Source organism: Oncorhynchus keta, chromosome 21 (assembly GCF_023373465.1).
Source record: "Oncorhynchus keta strain PuntledgeMale-10-30-2019 chromosome 21, Oket_V2, whole genome shotgun sequence".
In the NCBI taxonomy this organism is placed as follows: domain Eukaryota; kingdom Metazoa; phylum Chordata; class Actinopteri; order Salmoniformes; family Salmonidae; genus Oncorhynchus; species Oncorhynchus keta.
Window position 1 is genome coordinate 12,715,884 of NC_068441.1, and position 19,213 is coordinate 12,735,096.

Below are 19,213 nucleotides of genomic sequence, written 5' to 3' on the forward strand. Positions count from 1 at the left end.
ACCACACTGGTCTAAACAGCATCACATATAGTACATTACAATACCACACTAGTCTACACAGCATCACATACAGTACATTCCAATACCACACTAGTCTACACAGCATCACATATAGTACATTCCAATACCACACTAGTTTACACAGCATCACATACAGTACAATACCACACTAGTCTACACAGCATCACATACAGTACAATACCACACTAGTCCACACAGCATCACATATAGTACATTCCAACACCACACTAGTCTACACAGCATCACATACAGTACATTCCAATACCACACTAGTCTACACAGCATCACATATAGTACATTACAATACCACACGAGTCTACACAGCATCACATACAGTACATTACAATACCACACTATTCTACACAGCACCACATACATTACAATACCACACTAGTCCACACAGCATCACATATAGTACATTACAATACCACACTAGTCTACACAGCATCACATACAGTACAATACCACACTAGTCTACACAGCATCACATACAGTACAATACCACACTAGTCCACACAGCATCACATATAGTACATTACAATACCACACTGGTCTAAACAGCATCACATATAGTACATTACAATACCACACTAGTCTACACAGCATCACATACAGTACATTCCAATACCACACTAGTCTACACAGCATCACATATAGTACATTCCAATACCACACTAGTCTACACAGCATCACATACAGTACAATACCACACTAGTCCACACAGCATCACATATAGTACATTCCAACACCACACTAGTCTACACAGCATCACATACAGTACATTCCAATACCACACTAGTCTACACAGCATCACATATAGTACATTACAATACCACACGAGTCTACACAGCATCACATACAGTACATTACAATACCACACTAGTCTACACAGCATCACCAACAGTACATTACAATACCACACTAGTCCACACAGCATCACATATAGTACATTACAATACCACACTATTCTACACAGCACCACATACATTACAATACCACACTAGTCCACACAGCATCACATATAGTACATTACAATACCACACTAGTCTACACAGCATCACATACAGTACATTACAATACCACACGAGTCTACACAGCATCACCAACAGTACATTACAATACCACACTAGTCTACACAGCACCACATACAGTACAGTACAATACCACACTATTCTACACAGCACCACATACATTACAATACCACACTAGTCCACACAGCATCACATATAGTACATTCCAACACCACACTAGTCTACACAGCATCACATACAGTACATTCCAATAGCACACTAGTCTACACAGCATCACATATAGTACATTACAATACCACACGAGTCTACACAGCATCACATACAGTACATTACAATACCACACTAGTCTACACAGCATCACCAACAGTACATTACAATACCACACTATTCTACACAGCACCACATACATTACAATACCACACTAGTCCACACAGCATCACATATAGTACATTACAATACCACACTAGTCTACACAGCATCACATATAGTACATTCCAATACCACACTAGTCTACACAGCATCACATACAGTACATTACAATACCACACTAGTCTACACAGCATCACATATAGTACATTACAATACCACACTAGTCTACACAGCATCACATACAGTACAATACCACACTAGTCCACACAGCATCACATACAGTACATTCCAATACCACACTAGTCTACACAGCATCACATATAGTACATTACAATACCACACGAGTCTACACAGCATCACATACAGTACATTACAATACCACACTAGTCTACACAGCATCACCAACAGTACATTACAATACCACACTAGTCCACACAGCATCACATATAGTACATTACAATACCACACTATTCTACACAGCACCACATACATTACAATACCACACTAGTCCACACAGCATCACATATAGTACATTACAATACCACACTAGTCTACACAGCATCACATACAGTACATTACAATACCACACGAGTCTACACAGCATCACCAACAGTACATTACAATACCACACTAGTCTACACAGCACCACATACAGTACAGTACAATACCACACTATTCTACACAGCACCACATACATTACAATACCACACTAGTCCACACAGCATCACATATAGTACATTCCAACACCACACTAGTCTACACAGCATCACATACAGTACATTCCAATACCACACTAGTCTACACAGCATCACATACAGTACATTACAATACCACACTAGTCTACACAGCATCACCAACAGTACATTACAATACCACACTATTCTACACAGCACCACATACATTACAATACCACACTAGTCCACACAGCATCACATATAGTACATTACAATACCACACTAGTCTACACAGCATCACATATAGTACATTCCAATACCACACTAGTCTACACAGCATCACATACAGTACATTACAATACCACACTAGTCTACACAGCATCACATATAGTACATTACAATACCACACTAGTCTACACAGCATCACATACAGTACAATACCACACTAGTCCACACAGCATCACATACAGTACATTACAATACCACACTAGTCTACACAGCACCACATACAGTACATTACAGTACCACACTAGTCTAAAGAGCACCACATACAGTACAATACCACACTAGTCTACACAGCATCACATACAGTACATTACAATACCACACTAGTCTAAAGAGCACCACATACAGTACATTACAATACCACACTAGTCTAAAGAGCACCACATACAGTACATTACAATACCACACTAGTCTAAAGAGCACCACATACAGTACATTACAATACCACACTAGTCTAAAGAGCACCACATACAGTACAATACCACACTAGTCTACACAGCATCACATACAGTACATTACAATACCACACTAGTCTACACAGCATCACATACAGTACATTACAATACCACACTAGTCTAAAGAGCACCACATACAGTACAATACCACACTAGTCTACACAGCATCACATACAGTACATTACAATACCACACTAGTCTAAAGAGCACCACAATGCACTGCGCAGCTCTTCGATATGCTTTTCTGGTTAAATCATTACTGTCTCCCCTGACACCAAACAACACTGATCTACTCTGGATCATCTAACACTTGACAACACCAAACTACACTGCAATGTCACAATGCTTCAGCCCCATTGTGCTGGGGTCTGTGTGGAGACCAACTGAGGAGGCTGGAGTTTTTGTCTCCTGTAGGGTGATAAGCATTGGGCACCAGGCCCTTGTGGGGGTGTTGTCAGCACCGGTCAGGTGTGTCCAAACACTGCCAACGTCAGACAGACAGGCGGGAAGGCGACAGCAGCCATACGCGTGTCATGGCACACTACACACCAAGGGCCTGCATACCGCAGTTCCCACATGCGTATGCACAAAGAGTGCTCAGTCCCGGCATCACGCACCAGCGGCAACAGCAATGTGAAAAATTCTAACGAGGACAAAGGTCCCCATGGGGGAGGGAGGTGGGAGATGAGTCCTGAGAGGTGAGGAAGGGGGTGAGGCAGAGCCGGGAGGCGGGTGGGAGATGAGTCCTGAGAGGTGAGGGAGGGGGTGAGGCAGAGTCGGGAGGTGGGTGGGAGATGAGTCCTGAGAGGTGAGGAAGGGGACGAGGCAGAGCCGGGAGGCGGGTGGGAGATGAGTCCTGAGAGGTGAGGAAGGGGGTGAGGCAGAGCCGGGAGGCGGGTGGGAGATGAGTCCTAAGAGGTGAGGAAGGGGGTGTCCCAATCAGACTGCTTCAATGAGACAGTCAGGGCTCTAAGTTAATATTTTTTGTCCCAATCAGACTGCTTCAATGAGACAGTCAGGGCTCTAAGTTAATATTTTTTGTCCCAATCAGACTGCTTCAATGAGACAGTCAGGGCTCTAAGTTAATATGTTTTGTCCCAATCAGACTGCTTGAATGAGACAGTCAGGGCTCTAAGTTAATATTTTTTGTCCCAATCAGACTGCTTGAATGAGACAGTCAGGGCTCTAAGTTAATATTTTTTGTCACAATCAGACTGCTTCAATGAGACAGTCAGGGCTCTAAGTTAATATGTTTTGTCCCAATCAGACTGCTTCAATGAGACAGTCAGGGCTCTAAGTTAATATTTTTTGTCACAATCAGACTGCTTCAATGAGACAGTCAGGGCTCTAAGTTAATATGTTTTGTCACAATCAGACTGCTTCAATGAGACAGTCAGGGCTCTAAGTTAATATGTTTTGTCCCAATCAGACTGCTTCAATGAGACAGTCAGGGCTCTAAGTTAATATGTTTTGTTGGTAGCACAACATAAAATCTAGGAGCACCGAAATATATATATTTTTATTTGATTGAGATATAAACCAGTGTTTTCCAACTCCTCTGGTCCAGACAGTAACACCCTCCAACGTTGATTTGTCATAGAGTCTGATTCAGCACTGATGTTTACAAATCAAGAGTATTATTTTAAGTATTGGAAAGTGAAATGTGTTTTTAAAGTGGGTTTGTTGTGTCCAGTGGTTGATTTTAGTAGTCCAAAATCCAAGTTGCCAATCATTGGCAGTGAGAGGCATTACAGTAATGGGATTACGACAGAGGTAGATAGTGGACTCTTCTTTGTATCAGCCATTATAGTGTCTGTGACAGCACAGACAGGGCAATTGAGGCTCCATTTTATTCTTCATGATTGGCTGATCTTTGCTGATGACCCGGTTGGACATGACTCCAACTGGGTCACCAGGAGAGATCAGCCAATAAAGTTGGAAGTCCCACCCAGTTGATTACATTAAAATGGTGGAAGCCCTCAATGGCGCCATCAATGCTATAGCCTTTTGGCCACTAGAGGCCTCTATCATTCTCTATGGATAATGACTGATGACCTGACAGCCCTTGATTAGAAACTACACTACAGTATTGTCACAGGTCTCTGCTGCTCTCCTGTGGTTAAAAAGGACACCTACACTCTGGCTATGGGCTGAGCTATCATAGCTTCAAGCCTTTAAAATGTATTTCAGGACTTAATTATCAAGACTCAAGAATGGAGTTGCTCCACTGGTCTTTGACAGACAGAAAGACAGACATCTAGGACAAGGGACAGAGAAAGAGAGAGACATTCAGACAAATCACACCAAGACATGCGTGAAAGTTGAGGTTGAGCACATACACTGAGTATACCAAACATTAGGAACACCTTCCTAATATCGAGTTGCAACCCCACCCTTTTGCACTCAGAATAGCCTCAATTCGTCGGGGCATGAACTCTACAAAGTGTCGAAAGCATTCCATAGGAATGCTGGCCCATGTTGACTCCAATGCGTGCAACAGTTGTGTCAAGTTGGTTGGATTTCCTTTTGGTGGTGGACCATTCTTGATACACATAGGAAACTGTTGAGCGTGAAAAACCAAGCAGCGTTGCAGTTCTTGACACAAACCAGTGCACCTGGAACCTACTACCATACTCTGTTCAAAGGCATTTCAATCTTTTGTCTTTCCCATTCACCCTCTGAATGGCACGCATACACTATCCATGGCTCAATTGTCTTCAGGCTTAAAATGCAATAAGGGATCATAGCCTTCACCTGGTCAGCCTATGTCATGGAAAGAGCATGTGTTCTTAATGTTTGTACACTCAGTGTATATCAAGTTTGGATTTGTCCCTCGGAGTACAGTGGGCTGGAGGCCTTCCAAACAATCCCCAACACCTCCCACATCTGGTGTTAATTAATGTCCCTCCTCCAAGTGCATGCATACCCCCTAAGACCCCCTTAAGAAAATCCCTCTCAACTCCTGAACTTCCGACATGACTTTGGTCAGCGCTCCTGCCCAGGACCCATTAGGAAACACACCCCAGCCATGTAATCAAAGCCGGGAGACAAAGCACACTGTTACAGTAAAGTTAGTGCACAGATTAACTGCACACACACACACACACACACACACACACAACATTTTACACTCCAAAAAGTGTGTTTCATCATTAAAAATCCTATTTTCCCTAACCCTAAACCTAGCCCTAACTCTTAACCTAACCCTAACCCCAACCCCCAAAAACCCTAACCCCAAAACATTAGGCTTAAAATGTCATTTGAACAAATTCAGGACCTGAACAATTTTCTTTCTTTCTGACTTTTCCAAAAAGTTCTAGTCTTCCTACAATTTCAGGACATTAGGAAAGGAAAACAAGTGCACACACACACACACACACACACACACACACACACACACACACACACACACACACACACACACACACACACACACACACACACACACACACACACACACACACACACACACACACACACACACACCCACCCTCCACGGGGCCTGTCACTATTCTTGTATCCCACTGAATCAAAGGTGTGGTTTCTAAATGACTGTAGAGGACCTACTGTATTAAAACAGAAACACTCTGTCTGGTTTATTAGCTCAGTCACTCTTCAAGCCTTTTAACAGAGACGCCTTGTGATGCTGTTGGGAAGTGACCTCATATCCGGATGAAGTAACTGGCATGAGCGCCTATGCCTAGTTAAACTGGGCAGAGCAAGAAACACACACATACCAAGGCTGAGGTCAGGTCTGACCAACGCCCCTACGTCAAGCACACAGGGGCGTTGATTTTTAATCACTCTGTATATCTTTCTCTCTCCGTGGCCATTCAACATGGGAAAAAATACACGCAAGTTAGGTGGAAGTGGGTCCATTTATTTCAACAGGTTTTGCTCATCACTATCTATATCAATATCTCTAAATGTCCCCTTTCTTGCCACTTATCTTTTAATTAAATGGACTCCAGTCAGATTTTATCTAACGTTACCCACAATTATTCTCATGTCATGATGGTATATCTTTAGCACATAGGGGGTGTTGAATCCATGTGAAATATGTGACTAATGTACTGTACAGTTTGAGGAGGTTGACTGCTAGTGTACCAGACTCAGACAGTCTTGAAGAGTCCAGACATGATGTAGTCTGTGTGGTTTCCATCGATGAGGCCGTTGCCGTTGCTATGGATGAACCAGCAGGGGATATTCTCTCCATTCTTCACATCCCAGCGGAAGTCCCTCTGCCAGCCCCTGTGGAAACACAGCAGGGAGGAGAGACAATGATGAGAAAAGTGTGTGTATGTACTGCATGTGTGTGTGTGTGTGTAGACATCTACCTAGTCACTGTAAGCTCCTGTCCCTTCACTAGCATGGTGGCATCTGGTTTCTCTGGCACCTCTCCTGGACGCATGTCTTTCACCTCAAACTGCACGCCATGGTAAAACTGACCTGTATGGGGACAATACAGTACATTTTAATTGATCAACCAAACAGACAATTGTCCAATATAATGCAGAGGCCGTAGATGCTGGGGGAGAGGAGGTGGCGGTCCTAAGAGGAGGTGGCTGTCCTACCTAGAAGGCCAGGGACTCTGGGGGAGAGGAGGTGGCGGTCCTAAGAGGAGGTGGCTGTCCTACCTAGAAGGCCAGGGACTCTGGGGGAGAGGAGGTGGCTGTCCTACCTAGAAGGCCAGGGACTCTGGGGGAGAAGAGGTGGCTGTCCTACCTAGAAGGCCAGGGACTCTGGGGGAGAGGAGGTGGCGGTCCTAAGAGCAGGTGGCTGTCCTACCTAGAAGGCCAGGGACTCTGGGGGAGAGGAGGTGGCGGTCCTAAGAGGAGGTGGCTGTCCTACCTAGAAGGCCAGGGACTCAGGGGGAGAGGAGGTGGCGGTCCTAAGAGCAGGTGGCTGTCCTACCTAGAAGGCCGTGGACGCTGGGGGATAAGAGGTGGCTGTCCAGGGTATAGAATCCCAGATAGTCCTGGTGGTAGGGGTGCTGCTTCCACACCTTGTGTAGGATGACCACAAACCGGACCGAGTCCCTGAGGGTGACAGTCAAGCTGCGGTCTTTGGTCACCTGCAGGTCCATACTGTAGGAGGGAGAGAGGCAGAGAGAGGTGGTTTAACCACGATCACAGATTAAACGTTGGATGCCCCTTCAACCTTATGTGGTAGAGGGGTTGCATTACAGATAGAAACTCTGGTCACTAATAACTTATAGGAGTTATATGGAAGCCAGAACGCCAAAATCAGAATGGGTAAGGGTGCTTACTTGGCTCCCTTGAGAGAGGCGGTGTCTGACCAGAAGAGCTTGGCCTGCTTGCCATCCTGGGACACAGTGATGTCATGAGTGGTCACCTCCAGTCTCACCCCCAGCCCCTGGTGAACGATGCCAAAGCGACCAAAGTAGGTGTTCACTTTGCCATCAGGGGCCACTTTCTTATCCCCAATGGTCTGGCCGTTGACCAAAATACCTGCAAGGCAGCATGGGATTGAGGCAAGCTGTTGATATAGATTTCATATGTGTTATTTATTTGATAAAACAAGTGTCATGTTTTGATTTCATGCCTTCAAAAGACGCATTACTGTCAACGGTTGGTCAAATAATGTCTACTTTCTCCATATTCACCTGCCAGTTGGTCTCTCACTAGGTTGAAGATGGTACCAGGCCTGTCGTCTATGTTGAAGCACAGTGCATCCTCCTGCTCTGGCAACTCAATCATGAAATGAGGGTCTCCATCCACTGCAGAGCCATCAACAGATGGATCCAGTTTTTACATTTGATTTGGTTGAGGCTAAGCCCATCCAAACTTTGGATCACTATATTATTGTCTGTGCGTGACAGCATGGTGGGCATTGAAAATACTAAATATAAATATAACATTTCTGTAGTCATTTTTGGGACAGTTTCACTACATAGAAAATCCTGAAGTAACCCATGTCTGACAAGAGTGTCACTCTGAAAGAAGAAGAAGGGGGACTCACCAAAGTTTGTAGGTGAGATCCTGCTGTGTGTCCAGGCGTTGCTCATCAGCTGGGGTACAAAATGACCTGAAAATCACGCCAAGATGTCAGATGGCAAATAAAGTTTTCCACATTTAAAGTGATGCATCTGATGGTGTCAGCTTTCCATGTCATTAATCCAGGTGACCCACTATAATGACATAGAAAGCCATTCCGTTGAAGGATCCAGTCATGTCCATTCATGTCAGGTGCTTACCAAATCTCTGGGCTTTCTGCCTTTCATCTGTCAAACAGTAGCAGGAGAAAAACAGTCAGACACACACATTTGACAATCGATGCAAGGATTTCCATAACCACTGAGATAAACATGTCAGATAAGACACGCCAGATGTACTGGTTGTCTCCTCCTGCCCCTGCCCCTGCCCCTCTCCCAACCCACTGGGTCACATACCCTCGGTCAGCTTGTCGGCGATGAGGGGACCCTCTGGCTCCTCGTCAGTCTCAGGTTTGGTGACCACCATGGAGGTAAGGGGGGTGACGAAGCTGTACTGCAGAGACATCTCCAGAGCCTGGGCAGTGGCATTTCCCTTCTCCTCCGCAGTACCAGTCTCTCTGACAATAGAAACATAGAACGAATGGTGTTATTGCATTAGGTTAGGATTAGAGGTTAGGTTCGGTTTAACTTGGGCTAGGTTTGGTTTAACTTACACCGCAGGGAAGAAAAGAATGGAATATTTACGAACTGAGTTCCTTTAATATACCCAGCTCCATTCATTAGATCCCAAAGCTAAGCTCTCATCCACCAGTGAGTTTTAGGCATTTGGATAATGCTAAGACACAATTCAGTTCATTCACCAGACATCAGTAATAGCAGTTAGCTGATCACACTGACCTCTTGCTTAACAGTTCTTGGATGGTGAGGTAAGCCCAAAGACGCTCAGTGTAGTCCCCAAATATGTACTCCTGCTCAGGGTACAGTATGTCCCACTCCTGGGCACTGGCCTGGCCTTTGACAATAAAGTCCTCCTCAAACTAAAAAGAGAGTGAGGGAGTGAGAGAAGAGAAAGAGGTATTAGACACAGAGAAGGAGTGAGAGAGAAGCATTAGTTGGGTTGAGCATTGTCCAATACTTGAGTCGCAATGCCCCTCAGGTGCAAAGAAAATATCATCTTTCTAAGCTTAGTATCCGGGTGGTGTGTTGTGTTGTGCCTGTCTGTTCCTCACCCCATGTGCAAACACCTCCACCAGGAAGTTATCCAGGCTATAGTCAGTGAGCCGGCCAGCTACCACGATCTCTGAGCCGTTGAACAGCTGCTTGTAGTGACTGGTAGTCAGAGAGTTCACCAGGTTGTCTGGGTAACGCAGGTCCACCTCGGAGAGGAGGGGGCTGGCTACTTCCTCATAGAAACCCTGGGACACAAATGCACACATCACCAAGTCATTTGTCTATTGCAATAATGCCGAAACGTAGGATCGATATAAGACCTCGACCTACATAGTTTCGTCTGTCCTGTGACACTCCTCATAAGTGATATGGTCAAACCAGAAAGACACAGAAAAGTGACTATTGTAAGATTTGGGAGAGAGCCCTGGTCCACACCTGAAGCTGGACTGTGGCATCAGAGCCCTCATAGATCCTTCGGGCCAGTCCCTTGTTCTGTCTAGACATCACATCCAGAAAGGAGTAGTCCACATCATCCCCAAAGCCCAGACAGAACAGAGTCATGTTCCCACCCATAGCAAGAAGGACATTCTCCTGAATCTGTGGTACAGAAGACTCTCCTGTACACAAACACACATGGCATGTACCATGACCTTACTGGCTGGATATAATATAGAGCAATAAATCAGATGGCTACTTCAACGTTAAAATGGCAGTCCCAACCAAATAAGTAAGATCAGAAGGGAAGGCAACCTGTACGCACCGGAGTTGGGCATTCCATCTGTCATTAAGATAACCATAGACACACTCCTCTCCGGGACCTTCTTGTCTCGTGTGCCTTTCATTATCATGTCCACAGCTTTCATCACAGCATCATTTATATTAGTGGCTAAAAGGAGAACACCAAAAATCAATCCAGGTGTAATCAAAAATAAATATTTGATAGACATAATTTTGTAACATAAATGCACCTCACTCAGTTTTATCATACTGCTTGCCCAAGTGTTGTACTGCCATAGTTTTACTACTAAAGTCCTAATGACAGAAACATAATTAATGATCTATCTCTGTATGTCACCCTGTTCCCATTAAACACATAATGACTCACTTCCCAAATCAGTTATTCCCTGGATAAATTGTTGGGCTTCAGACACATTTTCCTTGGTGGCCTTGGTAAGAGATTCCTTCCATGTTGAGATGCTAGAGTCAAATAGGACAATGCCGAAGTAGTCGTCCTCAGCCAGGTCATTCAGGATGGCCAGCATAGCTTCCTTTGTCTACGAGGGATCAAAGGCTCTCAGGTCAATCTGAACATGAACTACAAGTACAGCACTGCAACCAAGTGATATGTTTCCTGCATCCTTCTCTCTTTCATCTTCTCTGATCTTTCTTTCTTTCATTCTCTCAGACACACGGTTTCTCTCTTACCTGCTTCATTTTGATACCGTGCATTGACCCACTCCTATCGATCACAAACACCACATTTTTTGGAACTCGGGGTAAGTCCGAAGGCGCAAAGAAGTGCACAAAGTACCCATTCACTATCTAAAAAACACATACAATGAATATCATTATGACATGAACACCCTGAATTGATGGAATTGACCCCAATACTGATTCTATATTATATTCAACACAGCTGACTTGGATGTCACCGATGGTCTCAGCTCGGTTCACGTCATATTTGATGAAGAAATCCCCGTCAATCAGGGTGCCTTCACAACCCAGGCACTTCCTCTGCTGGTCCAGTGTTGGGCAGAATGAGATGTGTGCCTGAGTGAGTGAGGGCAATACAGTTAAACACAAAACAACACAGACAAATAGTATTCATCTCTTTCGGAGGATATGTTCCACATGCAGTTGTTTCATAGAACAGAACCGCATCATATACCTTTTTGTCGCTGACTGTTTTCTCCACCAGGGGGAGAAGCTCGTTTGAGATGAAGGTTCCATAGGCCTCCAGGAAGGCAATGCCCTGGGGTTCATAGATATCTGCCACAATCTGTCAAAGAGACATGAACAGGACTGATGAGACACAGGACTGATGATGACAAGGTGTTTTGGGGTATAGGGTGTAAACATCTACAGACCTCAAAGTGCTGAACCAGCTGCTTGGGTTTGACCCGGGTCATGATCTCGTATTGGCCCAGTTTACGCTTAAGCAACTCCTCGTGGGTCAAAATGAAGGTGACGTTACTATTGGCCGCGATGTTCACAGACACAGTGAACTTCTCCATCTTCCTCCCTGATGCCCTAGAGTACACAAACACGGGCCCAGTAGGGCAATCACATTTGAAACAAAACACACAAACACAGGCCCAGTAGGAGGGCAATCACATTTGAAACAAAACACACAAACACAGGCCCAGTAGGAGGGCAATCACATTTGAAACAAAACACACAAACACAGGCCCAGTAGGAGGGCAATCACATTTGAAACAAAACACACAAACACAGGCCCAGTAGGAGGGCAATCACATTTGAAACAAAACACACAAACACAGGCTGTGATGAAAGAGAATAGGAGTGCTTGGTGTAATGGAAACACATTTGTTCCTCATTGCCCTGGTCCACTCACTTGACCAGTCCTGCAGTCTGCCCTGTGGAAACAGCTTTCTGATACTGCTTCTTGGCTTTCTCCTTCTCCTTCACCTCGCCCGTGTACGTCTGACCCTCTATCTCCCTGAGATACACAAACACAGTCATTCAAACAAACACACAGAAACACATATATCTGCATACGTATATCTGCACTCACACGCACATATACACACATACAAACACACATCACACACAGCGCAGAGTAACAGTCCTATGGATTGGTGTGTTATCATTTCTAGACATAACGTGGCATCTACACATGCCATGGGTGCTGACTGACATGCTGAAGTTGGTGATGAAGGCGGTTTTGGGCAGATCCACCTCGAAGAACACTTCCTGAGAGGAGTTGGCCTTGTTCAGAGCACTGGAGGTTATGACCGTGTGAGCAAAACGAGAAGCGACCTTACAGTCCACCTTTACACTGTACACCTCCACCTGAGAGAGTAAGAGAGAAAGTAAGAGAGAGAGGGGAAGAGAGAGAGAGGATGACAGACAGGGAGAGAGTGAAAGAAAGAAGAAAAAACAGAAACAGAAGGCTTTTGAAATGTTTGCTTGACTGTCTAATCTGCCTATAAAACGTTCAAACTTTCTCAAAATGTATTTTCCTGTTACAGCTGAATAGTGTGAAGTAAAGCTGCATTGACTACAAGATTACTGCCAAAACAAATGATTACCGCTGTACTCTTGTGAAAAACATTAACTCAGTGTTTCCAGTAGAAAGACGAGATGAGTCAATCTGGGTGAGCAAAGGCATGTATTTCTAGTGTTGAATATAGTGGTGGCGATGCATGATCATCACAAATAGAATGTAAATATAGTGATTTCCTTACCTCCGCATTATCTGTACTTCTTTTCTGTAAAAAAAATAAATAATAACATTTAGACACAGTATTATAAAAAATATGTTTCTTACAGAGCACACTGTACGACTTAGACATGTTTTACTTTTCAAGTGGCTGAAACTTCTAGGTGCCAATGATACCGTTGTATTTACAGAAATAGAGAGTAGTTTAACCGTGGCAAAGAGCGAAGGATTTCCTCAAATATTTACTCAACCACGTTCTCAAAGATCTGTTTTTGGGAAAATACAAATAACAATGTATTCATAAGATATCACCAGATGCACCACTGGGTGGTCAAGAGTAGAAGTCTGACGGATTCTGCAACAGATTCCTGTTTTGGATTTGTGTCAGTACGGTTTATGTCGATGCTGAGCTACCGTGATACCTTAAGTAGCCGTGTAGCACCATCAGAGCCCTGGGATACAAAGCACAAGGGAGAAGTTTGAATTTAGGGTCAGAATGTCAAACTAATTTAACACCTCATAGTCTAATTCATTGTAAAGCATATACATATTGGCATGAATAGAAATGGATTAATGTACACAGACGCATGCAGACACCCACATACAGGAAAGCAGACCAGATATGAATCAAAGTAGAGATGTGTTGACAGAAAAGTAGAAACGGTACAGATACACATCAAGTAAATAGAGTAACAGTAGAGTATAGCAGGAGGGGAGAGATGTAGTAACAGTAGAGTACAGCAGGAGGGGAGAGATGTAGTAACAGTAGAGTACAGCAGGAGGGGAGAGATGTAGTAACAGTAGAGTACAGCAGGAGTGGAGAGATGTAGTAACAGTAGAGTACAGCAGGAGGGGAGAGATGTAGTAACAGTAGAGTACAGCAGGAGGGGAGAGATGTAGTAACAGTAGAGTACAGCAGGAGGGGAGAGATGTAGTAACAGTAGAGTACAGCAGGAGGGGAGAGATGTAGTAACAGTAGAGTACAGCAGGAGGGGAGAGATGTAGTAACAGTAGAGTACAGCAGGAGGGGAGATATGTAACAGTAGAGTACAGCAGGAGGGGAGAGATATGTAACAGTAGATTATAGAAGGAGGGGAGAGATGTAGTAACAGTAGAGTACAGCAGGAGGGGAGAGATGTAGTAACAGTAGAGTACAGCAGGAGGGGAGAGATGTAGTAACAGTAGAGTACAGCAGGAGGGGAGAGATGTAGTAACAGTAGAGTACAGCAGGAGGGGAGATATGTAACAGTAGAGTACAGCAGGAGGGGAGAGATATGTAACAGTAGATTATAGAAGGAGGGGAGAGATATGTAGTAACAGTAGAGTACAGCAGGAGGGGAGATATGTAACAGTAGAGTACAGCAGGAGGGGAGAGATATGTAACAGTAGATTATAGAAGGAGGGGAGATATGTAGTAACAGTAGAGTACAGCAGGAGGGGAGATATGTAACAGTAGAGTACAGCAGGAGGGGAGAGATATGTAACAGTAGATTATAGAAGGAGGGGAGATATGTAGTAACAGTAGAGTACAGCAGGAGGGGAGATATGTAACAGTAGAGTACAGCAGGAGGGGAGAGATATGTAACAGTAGAGTACAGCAGGAGGGGAGAGATATGTAACAGTAGAGTACAGCAGGAGGGGAGAGATATGTAACAGTAGAGTATAGCAGGAGGGGAGAGATATGTAACAGTAGAGTACAGCAGGAGGGGAGAGATATGTAACAGTAGAGTATAGCAGGAGGGGAGAGATATGTAACAGTAGAGTACAGCAGGAGGGGAGAGATATGTAACAGTAGAGTACAGCAGGAGGGGAGAGATATGTAACAGTAGAGTATAGCAGGAGGGGAGATATGTAACAGTAGAGTACAGCAGGAGGGGAGAGATGTAGTAACAGTAGAGTACAGCAGGAGGGGAGAGATGTAGTAACAGTAGAGTACAGCAGGAGGGGAGAGATATGTAACAGTATAGTACAGCAGGAGGGGAGAGATATGTAACAGTAGAGTACAGCAGGAGGGGAGAGATATGTAACAGTAGAGTATAGCAGGAGGGGAGAGATATGTAACAGTAGAGTACAGCAGGAGGGGAGAGATATGTAACAGTAGAGTATAGCAGGAGGGGAGATATGTAACAGTAGAGTACAGCAGGAGGGGAGAGATGTAGTAACAGTAGAGTACAGCAGGAGGGGAGAGATGTAGTAACAGTAGAGTACAGCAGGAGGGGAGAGATATGTAACAGTAGAGTACAGCAGGAGGGGAGATATGTAACAGTAGAGTACAGCAGGAGGGGAGAGATGTAGTAACAGTAGAGTACAGCAGGAGGGGAGAGATGTAGTAACAGTAGAGTACAGCAGGAGGGGAGAGATGTAGTAACAGTAGATTATAGCAGGAGGGGAGAGATGTAGTAACAGTAGAGTACAGCAGGAGGGGAGAGATGTAGTAACAGTAGATTATAGCAGGAGGGGAGAGATGTAGTAACAGTAGAGTATAGCAGGAGGGGAAAGATGTAGTAACAGTAGATTATAGCAGGAGGGGAGAGATGTAGTAACAGTAGAGTATAGCAGGAGGGGAGAGATGTAGTAACAGTAGAGTATAGCAGGAGGGGAGAGATGTAGTAACAGTAGATTATAGCAGGAGGGGAGAGATGTAGTAACAGTAGAGTATAGCAGGAGGGGAGAGATGTAGTAACAGTAGAGTATAGCAGGAGGGGAGAGATGTAGTAACAGTAGATTATAGCAGGAGGGGAGAGATGTAGTAACAGTAGATTATAGCAGGAGGGGAGAGATGTAGTAACAGTAGATTATAGCAGGAGGGGAGAGATGTAGTAACAGTAGAGTATAGCAGGAGGGGAGATATGTAGTAACAGTAGATTATAGCAGGAGGGGAGAGATGTAGTAACAGTAGAGTATAGCAGGAGGGGAGATATGTAACAGTAGAGTATAACAGGAGGGGAGAGATGTTGTAACAGTAGAGTATAGCAGGAGGGGAGAGATGTAGTAACAGTAGAGTATAGCAGGAGGGGAGATATGTAACAGTAGAGTATAGCAGGAGGGGAGAGATGTAGTAACAGTAGATTATAGCAGGAGGGGAGAGATGTAGTAACAGTAGATTATAGCAGGAGGGGAGATATGTAACAGTATAGTATAGCAGGAGGGGAGATATGTAACAGTAGAGTATAGCAGGAGGGGTGAGATGTAGTAACAGTAGAGTATAGCAGGAGGGGAGAGATGTAGTAACAGTAGAGTATAGCAGGAGGGGAGAGATGTAGTAACAGGACAGTATAGCAGGAGGGGAGAGATGTAGTAACAGGACAGTATAGCAGGAGGGGTGAGATGTAGTAACAGTAGATTATATCAGGAGGGGAGAGATGTAGTAACAGGACAGTATAGCAGGAGGGGAGAGATGTAGTAACAGTAGAGTATAGCAGGAGGGGAGAGATGTAGTAACAGGACAGTATAGCAGGAGGGGAGAGATGTAGTAACAGTAGGAGGGGAGAGATGTAGTAACAGGACAGTATAGCAGGATAGCAGGAGGGGAGGGGAGATGTAGTAACAGGACAGTATAGCAGGAGGGGAGAGATGTAGTAACAGGACAGTATAGCAGGAGGGAGAGATGTAGTAACAGGACAGTATAGCAGGAGGGGAGAGATGTAGTAACAGTAGAGTATAGCAGGAGGGGAGAGATGTAGTAACAGGACAGTATAGCAGGAGGGGAGAGATGTAGTAACAGGACAGTATAGCAGGAGGGGAGAGATGTAGTAACAGGACAGTATAGCAGGAGGGGAGAGATGTAGTAACAGGACAGTATAGCAGGAGGGGAGAGATGTAGTAACAGGACAGTATAGCAGGAGGGGAGAGATGTAGTAACAGGACAGTATAGCAGGAGGGGAGAGATGTAGTAACAGGACAGTATAGCAGGAGGGGAGAGATGTAGTAACAGGACAGTATAGCAGGAGGGGAGAGATGTAGTAACAGGACAGTATAGCAGGAGGGGAGAGATGTAGTAACAGGACAGTATAGCAGGAGGGGAGAGATGTAGTAACAGTAGATTATAGAAGGAGGGGAGAGATGTAGTAACAGTAGATTATAGCAGAAGGGGAGAGATGTATTAACAGTAGATTATAGCAGGAGGGGTGATATGTAGTAACAGTAGAGTATAGCAGGAGGGGAGATATGTAGTAACAGTAGAGTATAGCAGGAGGGGAGAGATGTAGTAACAGTAGATTATATCAGGAGGGGTGAGATGTAGTAACAGTAGAGTATAGCAGGAGGGGAGATATGTAGTAACAGTAGAGTATACAGTGCCTTGTGAAAGTATTCGGCCCCCTTGAACTTTGCGACCTTTTGCCACATTTCAGGCTTCAAACATAAAGATATAAAACTGTATTTTTTTGTGAAGAATCAACAACAAGTGGGACACAATCATGAAGTGGATATTGTATTGGATATTTCAAACTTTTTTAACATATCAAAAACTGAAAAATTGGGCGTGCAAAATTATTCAGCCCCTTTACTTTCAGTGCAGCAAACTCTCTCCAGAAGTTCAGTGAGCTTCTCTGAATTTGAGCCATATAGCTACAGCAGGAAAATAATCCCGCAGCAACAGGAAATGTGAATTATTATGTGGATTGTAATTCACAGATATTTTTTGTAGGAGTTGATCAATATTTCTTAAGGGAAAATCAAGTCTGACATTTCAAAGTGGAAATTGTAAACTTCCGAAGCCTTTTAAAACCTCACAAACAATACAAGTTTAACATGTCCTGAAGTGCAGTAAGTCCTCCTGCAACAGGGGGATCAAATTGAGAACCTGCATCTTTATAGTAACAATGGAGAGTCACCTGTGGTGTGGAATCATCCCGTGAGATAACCAGAGCTCCATGCGACAGAGCCGGGAGAAAGACACATCCCAATAGCAGCAGCACAGTCCACACTCCAGACATGACCAAACTGCAGCTGAACACCGACTTCACTGCTTAGAAAACTCAACCCTTTCCTACTGCCCAGCTCAAAGCAAAAGTGTCAGAGTGCGTGCGTTTGTCTGCTTTTATACTGGCGCAATGACCAGAAGACCTGACCTCAGTGTGGCAGGAGGCCCGGGGTGTGTAGGTCTGTGTTCTTGTATGCCTCTAGGGATTTGTCAGCATGTTTACATATATTTGTTTGTCTGTCCACATAGCCTACTCTCTCTACCTACTGTAGTAAAAAAAACACAAAAAAAAACATTTGAGGTTGCTTTTTATTCTGATTGCGTGGAATCTGGTAAGCACAAAAAGTAAATAAGTTAGTTTTTGTAGGAGCTGTTATTCAACAAGTATGGACTTAATTCTATCGGTCAATATAACACCAGGCTACTACAACCACTGCTTGTCCAATTTTTGTTAGTTCTGTTGCCAAACCAAGTTTCTGAGAAGGCTCTATCCTAACTGGTCAGTGGAATGGCCTTTGACCAGAGTAGTTTTTGCCTCTCCACTCTGTGCATATTCCTTTGCATGCCAATGGGCTATTCCCAGAATACATTGCAATTCAGCAAAACTAAAATCAATACACACCGAAGTCCTGTATTCACCACCCATTCCTGTCCTTCTCTTTGGCTCACACATTGCTCCCACTGGTACAGTATTGTATGTGTGTTCCTGTTCTCACTCATTACCAGAGAAGTCTGTACATACATGTACAGCAGGTATATGTTCCCTCACCGAGTGTTGATTGCAAAATGCTAAGAAAATTTGTCATTTTGCTGACTCATGGAGGGTAGAGCTGGAGATACATATATTTGGACCACCATATCAAGGAGGGCTCTGTGTGCCCAATACTGAAGCCTCATTCAGACCAGAGGGGTATACCAATAATCT

The 19,213-nt window shown here is 44.3% G+C and overlaps 1 protein-coding gene across 2 annotated transcripts; it reads right to left on the reverse strand.

The window, feature by feature from the left end:
- Positions 1 to 6,583: 6,583 nt before the first annotated feature.
- LOC118400152 (inter-alpha-trypsin inhibitor heavy chain H3-like) lies at positions 6,584 to 18,431 on the reverse strand. Of its 2 annotated transcripts, XM_035796695.1 has the most exons (22): positions 18,200 to 18,431; positions 13,787 to 13,816; positions 13,390 to 13,413; positions 12,840 to 12,994; positions 12,537 to 12,641; positions 12,049 to 12,211; positions 11,850 to 11,960; positions 11,603 to 11,731; positions 11,387 to 11,503; positions 11,067 to 11,235; positions 10,722 to 10,847; positions 10,397 to 10,578; positions 10,021 to 10,206; positions 9,689 to 9,828; positions 9,248 to 9,408; positions 9,053 to 9,079; positions 8,818 to 8,883; positions 8,462 to 8,575; positions 8,105 to 8,306; positions 7,750 to 7,922; positions 7,173 to 7,284; positions 6,584 to 7,086 (listed from the first exon to the last, which is right to left on the reverse strand). In XM_035796695.1, the coding sequence occupies exons 1-22, from the start codon at positions 18,299 to 18,301 to the stop codon at positions 6,948 to 6,950; spliced, it is 2,733 nt and encodes a 910-aa protein (XP_035652588.1). In that variant the 5' UTR covers positions 18,302 to 18,431; the 3' UTR covers positions 6,584 to 6,947. The 2 variants fall into 2 exon arrangements, with proteins under 2 accessions (XP_035652588.1, XP_035652589.1); XM_035796696.1 differs by lacking the exon at positions 13,787 to 13,816.
- Between the last annotated feature and the right edge of the window lie 782 nt (positions 18,432 to 19,213).